Genomic DNA, 12,066 nt, shown 5'->3' on the forward strand with positions numbered 1-12,066 from the left:
ACTTAAACTCTCAAAGAGTTAATATGCTAGGATAAAGGAATTGATGAGAATGCAAAATGTAAACTCCCAATTTTAAAGGGGGTGTGGTAGCACCAGTTCAAAGTGACTTGAGTCAAAAAAAAAAAAAAAAAAAAACATATGTGAGTATGTCTTTGCTTGGTCTCTCAAAATTCCAAGACAAAGCATCAAGAAAATCTATTTGCTTCGCAAAAAAAAAATTTTTTTAGACTGATATAATATAGGATTTCACTATTGTTGCCTTGATTTATATAAACTTCTATTGATAAACTACATATGTATTTTCTAAATATTTCATTAGAGTAATAAGTGATTCCCTACAAGTGAATATATATAATTATTTGTAAGCATGTATCACAGCAATATCATATGAATGTGGCAGATTTACCTCAGAATTAATTCCCAGTATTCTCTTTAGAAAGTCCAGGAACCAACACATAATATTATAACTTGATTATACCAAGAAAATGAGAAGAAGAATATATATAAAATCATTCAATCATACCCAAAACCCAAATCCAATAATTAGAGATAAACATTTTTCTGTAAAAGAGAGAAAATATCCCTAATATAATTCTCTATTTTGCTTCACCCCTTCCTTTATCTCTAATTCCAGAGGAACATCATTTTCCTTCTAAAATAATGCTAGAATGTGAATCAAAGCATAGTATTTTCATTTTTTTAAAACTGTTGTTTGCTTAATTTTTTTTCCTTTCTTATGTTTCCCCCACTCTTGATCTAATTTTTCTTGGGCAACATGATGAATATGGAAATATTTTAGAAGAATTGCATATGTTTAACTAATATTGGATTTCCTGCTGTCTTGAGGGAGGGAATGGGGGGAAGAGAGGAAGAAAAATTTGAAACACAAGATTTTGCAATGGTCAATGTTGAAAACTATCTTTGCTTGTATTTGGAAAAATAAAATACTATCAAAAAAAAAAGAAAAGAGAACAATTTTTTTAAAAAATGGAAAGACATGGATTTATGAAAGAAGATGCTATTCATCTTTAAAATGACAGATGACAAAAGGAAATAAACATAGTACAGTTTTTCACTTAAAAAATAAATAAATAATAATGATCTCCCTCTTCTTGCTGTGAGTGAGGAACTATTAGTGCAGAATAGGGCACACACTATTAAACAAAGTCACGATGTTACTTCGTTGTACTTGGCTTTCTTTATTTATAAAGAAAGGTTCTATAAGGGTGGAAGTTTCATCAGAAAATGAGTCACATAAAAGTCATGAATTTTAATTTTAATTTTTAATTGAAAAAAAGTGGTCAAGGCTGGCATTCTATGAAGAATAATCACAGTCTATTCATAGTCTATTTTTTATGGTACTAAGTCATTTGTGGACAACAGACCAGCCCTGACCAGACTGCCAAGACTGTTCATCTGGTTTTATGTTCAAACCTACATAGTTGGGGGTAGAGGATATCCTCTCCTTTAGTTTTCTAACAGCTAGATCTTGGCAGATGGGATCATTATTGTTAACAATAATTCCTGGATTAATACTGACTCTATCTTATTCCACAGTGACGCATTTATGTCTGATTCACGATGTGAGATAATGATGAAAAGGGAAAAGGATTATTTTATACAATCAAGATCATTTTCACTGATTAAACCTTGTGAGATGTGTGTGATATTCAGAAAAAGTAAGATGAATTGCAAAACACTGAAGATAACCAAAATAGGTAAGACCTTATGCAGTTTAATATTTAGGAATTTATTCTCTGCCACAATCCCTTTAAAATGCCTTAAACTGACTGATTGTGAAAGTCATTTACATTCAGAGGCTCAGAATTTTTGGCAAAAGACTGGGAAAAACATTTAATCCCTCCCGAAAAAGTGATGATGGACACAATATACTAGAAAAAAAAGAAGGTAGGAGGAGTAGCACTTGATGACCTTTAGAATGAATTTTGTTCAAATTGAAGTATAATTTTTCCATTTTATTTTTCTCGCTTTAAAAAATATGGCTAATATTTTACATAATTTCATATGCATAATTGATATAGTTTGATTAGTAGGTGGGGGAAACGATGAAAAGGAGAGAATTTGGAATTCAAAATTTTAAAAGAAAAATATGTCAAAAAATAAATAATAATTTTTAAAAGAATGGACTTTGATCCTTCTGCCACCAATGAAATACAATTCTTTTTGTGACTCTTTCCTCACTTTCCTTTATTCTTCTTGGAGCATTTTCTGTACTGTTACGTGGCATGCCACAAGGAGACCAACAAGTTTCAATCCCTAGCTTTGGTACTTGCTGTGTGGCTTTGTCACATAATTTCTCTGAGCCATCCTTAATTATGAGTGAAAATAATGAAACCTTAGTATCTATCTCACATGGCTATAATAAAACTAGACTGAGATAATGTTTAAAAGTATTTAGTAATGATCTCCTTTATTTGAAAGATTATGTCTTTGTGCACCTCCAATTTAACCATTTTGATTCACTTGATTGGTTACTGAGCAATCATTTTTAACTTTTATCAAATGCATATTATAAACAACTTGTCAGTCAACTGATCCAACTGATTCAGATAAACAAATATGTGCTTATTGATTCATATCAGTGGGTTCACAGAACCAAATAATAATAATATATGATATATGTATGTATATATGTGGGGGGTGATATATGTACATATGTGAGCATGTATGTGTGTGTACATTATGTCCTTCCAAATAGAATGTCTTGAGATCCAGGATGCTATTATTTTTATCTTTGGTTCCTTAGCAGTCTAACTCAAGCAACTCATGTTTGTTACATGTAGTTGAACTGAATTTATTGAATTGTTTGGGACCAGATTTCAGGGAATCTTGAATAACAGACTTGATTCTGTGGGCAAAGATTAATTAGTGTGGCCATTACATAAAAGGAATTCCATAAAAGGAAGGTGGGGAAAGGGAGAGGAAGAGGAAGAGAAAGAGGAATGGACTTAGGTCCTAAAATTTTTAGTGGAAGAGCAGAAAAAGGATTTGGATTGGTGGAAAAAAGTGTTCTATCAGTAATGGAGTCAGGAGAAAAGACTAGTACTTTTTCTTTGATCTTTATTTTTGTCCCCATCTCCCTCCTTCCTTTGCCTTTCTGATAACTATTAATGTGTTTTGCCATGTGCGTGGTGTTATAGAATAGACAAATTGTCCAAGAGACTGCATATGTTTTAATAGCTCCTCACATAACCATGTAGAATTGATTCTACTGAATCTTCAAAACTGGAGAGTAGACTCAGTTACCACAGGAGATAAGTCTGCATTGAATTGCTTTTCTCTATAGCTCTAGATTTGGTTAGATGTCAAACCTTCCATAGATCCTATCTCAGTTTGAGATCAGCCCTGCAAATAAGCAGGCAACCCATTCAGTAGCAACCACACTTTCAGAGTGAGTGGGCGACCTCGGGCTAGAGCAGAACAGGGAACTCTACAAGAGGTGGGCAGGAAGCCTAGTGTCTCCAGCTTAGCTAGCAAGCTTAGAAGACACTAGAGACACTTGCTATCCTAACAACCCTTATGTAACTAAAACATTGTGCTTCTCCACAATCTTTTATAATCTTCATGGAGCCTCATCCCCCATCTTTACTCTTCCCTCTCTTCCAGACTCAGTGCAGGTGTCATCTCCCCTTTGGGGAACATTTGGTTAAATGTTCTTGTCATCTCCTGGCACTGACTTGAAGCTCTCTATGAGCTTGCAAGCTAAAAATGATGTCCTCTTCTTTGAATCTCTTAAACCACTCCATTTGGACTTTTTCAATGTAATTTCTATGGTCTAATTCATATTTTTATGTTATAGCTATTTGGATACTCATCTTATATCCCTACTATTTTATAGTTGCTTGGAGGCAGAAATCTATCTTTTTCCAATATTATATTTCCACTAACTCAAGCATGGCAGGCTTTCATTTGATCATTATTTTATTTACTCAAATGATTTGAAATATTCTCAGATGATAAGTCAGGGACCTAAGTAGCAATTTTATCATCTGGGCATAGATAGCCATGGAGTAGACACAGGCAATCTGGAGCAGCCCAAACCAGACAGGGTGAATGGCTTAGAAGTCGCTTATAGGAGGATAGGTAGGCAGAAACAGAACAGGTCAGGAAGGGCCAGATAGGCATTTACCTAGGAAGAAAGAAATGAGGTCTCTGGTAGCTCCCTATTTTAACTAATTCTCCTTGATAATAAAATGCTATAAAATATTCTAAGTATCCTCTGCAAGTGCTTTAGATATCCTCTAAATATGGAGCCCAGGGTCTAAGACCTGATAGCCCTGTTTTAGATATAGTTCTTGGAGGGCATAGCAGGTGACTAGACCAAGATTCCATAGTAGTAGAACCAGAATTAAACCCAGGTATCTGGATTCCTCTAGGTCAAACCACTCCATTCTGCCTCTGTGCCATGTCAATGTTACTCTTAGTTGCAGCACTAAGGGTACTTAACCACTGAAGTATCCCACTCCATTTGCTGCTGAATAGAATAATGTTATTGAAACTCTTGATTTGCTCTCTCTTTAGAGCCAGACAGGGGAAGGGAGCTAGAAAACAAGCATTTCTTGTAAATGAATATGTACTAGGCAAAAGTGATAAGTGCTTTACAATTAGGATCTCATTTCATCCTCGCAAACCTTGAGAGATAGGCCAGGAAATTAAGAGTGGGGTTCAGAAGACAGGGAGCTCTGGAGAAAGGGGGTACTTTGTTAATTCTTTCTATCTGCCCTCTGTCCTGACCTCTTTTTCTGTTTTCATTTCTAGTTAAGCCTGAAGCTCCTTTTAACGTATCTGTCACTTATCGCAAGGCAGCAAATGACTTTGTGCTAACATTCAATACAACACACTTATGGAAGGACTATGTGAAAGAGTTAATCCATGATATAGCCTATCACCAAGAAAATAATAACAGCGACTGGATGGTAAGTTAGATATATCTCTTATTTCACCTGATTTTCTTGTTACACTTTTATCCCAGCAGAATAAATAGGCAACCTGATAGTTTGGGGTTATCAGGATCAAGTCAATTCTTAATATTTCTGAGTCCCTTCAAGACCACTGTTTTCCTCTGTTGTCTATGCAGTCAAAGGAAAGTTTTCAGCAAGTTATGTAGGAGCCTCTGATATCAGGTAGAAAAAGATTGAACTAGATGCCTTTCTAACTTTGAGAAGTGGGAAAATCTAAATTCTCTTCTATCATGTGGCTTCAGGATATGCAGGTTTTTAGTGACTTCATTTAAACCAGGCAAATGCTGGATGAGATTCTCCTGTGACCAGGATCCACTGGAGTTAGGCTTAGCAACACAACAGATATCAAAACTTGGATTGCAGGGCTCTTCCCCTCAATTATTGATGTTTAGTTATATTGAACTCTTCATGACCTTATTTGGAGTTTACTTGGCAAAGATACTAGACTGCTTTGCCACTATCTTTTCCAGCTCATTTTGTAGAATAACAAACTGAGGCAAACAGGGTTAAGTGACTTACTCAAATTCATAAAGCTAAATAAATACCTGAGGCCAGATTTGAACTCGTGAAGATGAGTCTTTGTGATTCCAATTCCAGAGCACCACCTAGCTGCCCATCTCCCTCTATTAGTCTGTAGTTGACATTACATCCCTCCTCTGGTCTGAGGACTTGAAAGACTCCAGTAAATCAGCAGAGCAACAAACAGATCTTTTCCTACTTCTGCTCCCTGAAAATAATTTGTCATTCTTTTAAAAAGTGGTTTAAAGGGCTTCCTTTATTCCAATTACTGGGGAAAATAAATATTTCAAGGGTTTGCAGGAGTAACTTTCAGATGAACTCAAAGGGAAATATCAATGACGTTTCAAAGGTCTGTGGCTCAATATGATCTCTCCCAATCAGATCGCAGCTTATACATCTAGTTCATTCTCTCCTGTTTTATTATTCCTCTTGGTTTTTGTCCAAAAATTAGTGATTCTACTACACAGGTTAAATGTGCTGCCACTTTGAGATCTCTAATGAATAGACTGGCTGGAGCAAAGCTGTCAGAATCTTGGCCCTTCCAGATACTACATTTCTTAACTTTAGGAAAGCTTTATGTCCAGAAGCCCTGGCTTGGATAAACACTCACATTCTTATACTATCTCCCCACCCCACTCCCAAAACCATTCTGTTCTTCCTATCCTCCTCCTGATCCATACCCCTTGGATCCTTGAATGAAGATGCCACTTTTGTCTCTAACCTCTAAAAAATTCTCCTCTTGGGCTTCTGACTTATCTAAATCTACCTATTGTTTCCCTTCAGATCATCCACTTTGGGCTAAACTACCATAATCCTACCTGCTTAAATCTGATTTATCCTTTTTGGAATCAAGTAGAGGCTCCCCTTCTAACTGGATTCTCTTTTTCTTCAAAATTTACTATCTCATTCCATGTTCTTTTAGTATATATAAGAAAATGCCCATTTTAATTGGTATTTTAGTTCAGAATTTATTTTAATGTCTTATAATTTTTACTTGCATTCTTTCGTGGCCCTTCCACCATATTCCTGATTCTGTACCCCAAAATATCCAGTCTATACATTGTGAGTCAATAGTAGATATGTCCTGGGCCCACTCAATAGTCAAAAGGTTACTTTTTCCTAGCCTTCACCTTCCCAGAATTGGCCCAATCCCCAACTCCCATTCTCAAGCCCTCTCCTGAGGAAATGACTTTTAAGATTTCTTACTGCACAATTATTTTAGACAGAGACTAGGGAAATACAGTACATAATATAAAATGTACCTACTCAAACAATAAGCAATGTGGACCATATCTACTGCAATGAAATAAAAGAATCCCTGCATGTCTTCACTAAGACATAGCCTCTTTTGAGCTAAGGAAATAATTCAGGCATCATTCTTTTGAACATAATGATATTGTTTATTCCTTCCAAGCCAAAAGCATCCCTCTACCTTGTCTTTTGCACCCTCACATGCTTGAGATTATCACCATCATCTGCAGCCAGGCTCATGACTTTCAGGGCAGAGGTTCCACCTTCCTCATCTCTCTCTTCTTCAATTCAGAGAATGGAAGTGAAGTGATGGTTGAAATGGACTCTATTCAGAGATCTAGTTTACCTAATCCATTTTTCCTAATCCACTTTTCTTTTTCTCCTGGCACTGACCACAAACAAAAAAGATAGCCACCTATATAATATAAAATTATTTAAGTTCATCTGACCAGTATAATACCTATTGTTTTACTAAAAACTGTTGAAGACCTCCAAGGAATTTGATCTTCAAAAAATAAGCCCTTATCACTGAATTAAATTTGACTTGTTTCAACTTGAATATGACCTATTTATCAAATGTAACCTATTTAACAATGTAACCTATATATTACATTTTTACTCTTTAGCACATAAGCTCACGATATCCTCAGGCAACACTTCTGGAGAGAAAGTTGCAACCAAACACACCATATGAAGTTAAAATACGGTCACTTCCTGGTGGAAACTTTTTTGCTGGGTCTTGGAGTGATTGGAGCCCCAGTGTCTACTTCATGACACCATCAAGACCCAAAGCAGGTATACTCAGATCATGCTCTGTGTTTATATCTGTGGCCTCTTTTTCAGAAGGAGGAAGGAACAGAGGAATTAAGGAATGAAGGAAAGAGGGATAAAAGGAGAAAGGGAAAGGAGGAAGGAGGGAAGAAAATAAGAAGGAAAATGGAGAGGGGAAGGGGAAAGGAAGGATAAAGAAAAGGAAAAGAAAGGAGGAAAGAAAAAGAGCTAAGGTAGGAAAGAATGAAGGAAAAAAGGAAGGACTGGAGGGGAAAGAAGGGGAAAGAGAAGAAGGAAGAGGGACAGGAAAAAGGAAGCAAGAAGGCAAAGAGAAAAGAAAGGAGGGAAGGAAAGAGAAGGAAGTAAAGCTGAAAGAAAAAAAGGAGGAAGAAGAAAGGATTTGTTAAGCACCTACTATATGCACTCTGCTAAGCACTTTTAAAATTTCATTTGATCCTCACAATTCTAAGAAGGGATGCTATTATCAGCCTCATTTTATAGTTGAAGAAACCAGGGGAAACAGATTATCTTGTCCAACATTATACATTTGAACTCAGGTCTTCCTGACTCTAACTACTGCTTTAATTATAGCCAGCCATTCTACAGCATTTACTATGTGCCAGACACTGCAGACCCACAACACCTTACCTAGATAATCAATAATATCTTGGTTGAGGCAGCTAGGTAGTACAGTGGGTAAGAGCATTGCCTTGGAGTAAGAAAGATCCAAATTCCAATTCTGCCTCAGATATTTACTAGCTGTGTGACCCTGAACAAGTCATTTAACCTGTCTCAGCTTCCTCATCTGTAAAATGGGGGTAATAATATCACCTATCTCATGGAGTTGTTATAAGAATCAATTAATATAATCGTAAAACTCTAAATATTACCAACAAAACCCAACAGCAAGAGATAGAAAGAATTCCATTTAAAATACCTGTAGACAATATAAAATATTTGGGAATCTACCTGCCAAACCAAACTCAGGAACACAATTACAAAAGACTTTTCACACAAATAAAGATCTAAACAACCCTAGTACGTTGAGCTAATGTAATAAAAATTACAATTCTACCTAAATTAATCTACTTACTCAGTGCCATATCAATCAAACTGCCAAAAAATTAGTTTATAGAGCAAGAAAAAAAATAATAACAAAATTCATCTGGAAAAACAAAAGGCTAAGAATATCCAGAAACTTAGTGAAAAAAAAAACTGCAAAGGAAAGTGGCCTAGCTGTACCAGACATAAAACTATATTATAAAGTGTAAGTCATCAAAAATATTTAGTACTAGATAAGAACAAGAGGAGTGAATTAGATAGGATAGATTAGATTCTGTGAACCTATAGTCAATGACTATAATAATCTAGTGGTTATTAAGCCCAGGAATTCCAGTTTCTGGGATAAAAATTCACTGTCTGACAAAAATTGTTGAGGAAACTGGAAAGTAGTATGTCAGAAACCAGACAAAGACCAACATCTCACACTCTATATCAAGATAAAGTCTTATTCATGAATTAGATATAAAGGGTGATACTATAAGCAAATAGGGAGAGCAAAGAATAGTTTACCTGTCAGATATTTGAAGAAGAGCTGAATTTATGAGCAAAATAGAATTAAAGGACATTATGAAATGCAAAATGGATAATTTTGATTACATTACATTAAAACATTTTTACACAAACAAAACCAATGCAGCCAAGATTAAAAGGAAAGCCAAAAGCTTGGAAATAATTTTTATAGCCAGTGTTTCTGATAAAGACCATGTTTCTAAAATATATAGAGAGAACTGAGTCAATTCCCCAATTGATAAATGGTCAAAGAATATTATGAATAGACAATTTTCAGATAAAGAAATAAAATCTATTTAGAGTCATATGAAAAAAATGCTCTAAATTACTATTGACTAGAGAAAAGCAAATTAAAACTCTGAGATACCACTTCACACCTTCAGATGACCTAAGATGACAGGAAAAAATAGTGATAAATATTGGAGGGGATGTGGAAAAACTAGAACACTAATGTAGTATTAGTGGAGTTGCAAACAGATCCAACCATTTTACAGAGCAATTTGGAACTATGGCCAAAGGGCTATCAAACTGTTTATACCTTTTGATCTAACAGTGTCTACTGGGTCTTTATTCCAAAGAGACAATAAAAAAGGGAAAAGGATCCCACATGTACAAAAATGTTAGTAGCAGCTCTTTATGTGGTGGTGAGAAATTGAAAATTCAATGAATACCCATCAATTGAGAAATGACCAAATAAGTTAGAGTATGTAAGTGTGATGTATACAATGTATAAATATAACAAGAAATGATAAGCAGGATGATTTCAGAAAAAAAAAAACTTGGAAAGACTTAAATGAATTGATGTTGAGTGAAGTGAGCAGAACCAGGAAAACATATACAGTAACATTAAGATTAGGTGATGATCAACAATGAAAGACTTAGCTCTTCTCAGCAATGCAGTGATCCAAGACAATTCCAATAGACTTGGTTTGGAAAATGCCATCCCCATTCAGAGAGGGAACTATGGAGACTGAATGTGAATCAAAGTATAGTATTTTCACCCTTGTTAATTTGTTTGCTTTTTCTTTCTCATGTTTTTCCCCTTTTGATCTGATTTTTCTTTCACAACATGACAAATATGAAAATATGCTTTAAGGTATCATATATGTATAACCTATATCAGATTGTTTGCTATCTTGGGGAAAGAGAAAGGAAAGGAAGGAAGGGAAAAAAAAGTAACAAAAAAAACTTACAAAAATGAATATTGAAAACTATCTTTACATGTATTTTGAAAAATGAAATACTATTAACAAAAATAAATACTTCTCCTCCTGTTCACTTTTTAGAATCCTTAGCTTCCTTCAAAATTCGGCTTAGCCCCATAGGAGTAGCCTTTTCTGATTCCCCACTACAATATTAGCATTCTCTCCATTGTCAGTAACGAATATAGTTATCAATCATTCAACAAGCATTATATTAAGCACCCATTTTGCACCGGGCACTGTGACAAGCACTAGATATGTGAACTCTCTATGTATGTGTATATATATATATATAGTTTTTTTTCAATAATGAGGTGAATCAGACCAGTTCCAATGATCTAGTGATGAAGAGAGCCATCTACACAGAGAGAGGACTGTGGAAACTGAATGTGGATCACAGCATAGCATTTTCACTCTTTTTGTCGTTTGCTTGCATTTTATTTTCTTTCTCATTTTTTCTTTTTGATTTGATTTTACTTGTACAGCAAGATAATTGTATTAATATGTACACATATATTGGATTTAACATATATTTTTACCATGTTTAATATATATTGGATTACTTGCCATACAGTGAGAAGGGTGAGAAATTGGACCACAAGGTTTTGCAAGGGTTAATGTTGAAAAATTATCCATGTATATGCTTTGAAAATAAAAAGTTTTAAGGGAAAAAAAAGTATCTTCCTATTGAAGGTGAGATGTCAGGCATCTTTGATGAGTGGTCAAACTTTGTCTTGCAAGTCATGATAATTCCACCACCCAAATTACTACTATTTAGTAGAGCAATAATTCCCCAAAACATTCAGAAAATCATTTTTATCTTGGGCCTGTGATTACAGAATCCTTTTCTGTTTTTTTTTTAAATTATTACAATTTTATTAATACACAGTTATAAACATAAAGTAGAATAATATAACATAATATATATAACAATTATAATGATAATAAAAATGATGATGATGATGATAATGATGGTGAAAGTGATAAAGATGCTGCTGCTGTATTGGATGGACTTATTATTTGGGCCAGTTTCTCAAGTAAGGTATCTTTCATAATCCTGCTACTCAATTTCATATTCAACTACTTATCTTTTTTTCTTTTAATAATGTCCATCTCACTGTTCTACTCATTATCTCTCTGTTGAATGACTTTTTGAAAATGAAAAGCAAAGTCTTTAACATATGCTTGCATAACCTGATGAAAAATATTCCCTCATAGGCCATGTCTGACAATTTCTCTCTCCCTCCTTTCTTCCCTCCTTCTCTTTCTCCTTTTCTCTCTCTCTCTCTCTCTCTCTCTCTCTCTCTCTCTCTCTCTCTCTCTTTCTCTCTCTCTCTCTCTTTCTCTTTCTCCCTCTCTCTCTCTCCTCCTTTTAAATTCATCCCTGGTCTGTTAGAAGATGAGTGGTATGTTTCATTACTCATGGTTATTTAATTTTTCAAAGTTAGTTTTTCTCCATCATGTTACTGTTGTATGAATTATTTTCCAAGTTACAGAATCACTTACAAAAAAAAATGAGCAAGGCCAAGTATCTAAGTAAATGAAAGGGGGAGAGGGAGGCAGGCAGAGCCAGGCCTGTGGATGTGGCTATGGATATTGATTTTTTTTAAAAAAGATAAATTATAATAATCTTGTCCATGATTTTCAGTGGAGCTGAATTCTCTCATGGTCATCACTATCGTCATCACTCTGAGCGTCTTCTCTGTGATCCTGGGGATTGTTGTGATGTGTTTTCTATGGAAAAAAAGGTGAGGTCCTTTTCTCATTCA

General features: G+C 34.9%; 2 protein-coding genes across 2 annotated transcripts in view; one reads left to right on the forward strand and one right to left on the reverse strand.

Annotated features, from left to right (window-relative positions):
- The window catches only part of IL7R (interleukin 7 receptor), a 30,362-nt gene that overhangs the window by 10,653 nt on the left and 7,643 nt on the right, over positions 1-12,066 (forward strand). The window contains exons 3-6 of the mRNA XM_051989793.1: positions 1,558-1,718; positions 4,780-4,937; positions 7,379-7,547; positions 11,946-12,045. Of these exons, the coding sequence (XP_051845753.1) occupies positions 1,558-1,718; positions 4,780-4,937; positions 7,379-7,547; positions 11,946-12,045 (588 nt within the window). The remainder of the gene's footprint in view (positions 1-1,557; positions 1,719-4,779; positions 4,938-7,378; positions 7,548-11,945; positions 12,046-12,066) is intronic.
- Positions 1-12,066, reverse strand: part of CAPSL (calcyphosine like) — a 77,042-nt gene that overhangs the window by 942 nt on the left and 64,034 nt on the right. The gene's annotated exons all lie outside the window — the stretch shown is intronic.

Source organism: Antechinus flavipes, chromosome 1 (assembly GCF_016432865.1).
Source record: "Antechinus flavipes isolate AdamAnt ecotype Samford, QLD, Australia chromosome 1, AdamAnt_v2, whole genome shotgun sequence".
In the NCBI taxonomy this organism is placed as follows: Eukaryota; Metazoa; Chordata; class Mammalia; order Dasyuromorphia; family Dasyuridae; genus Antechinus; species Antechinus flavipes.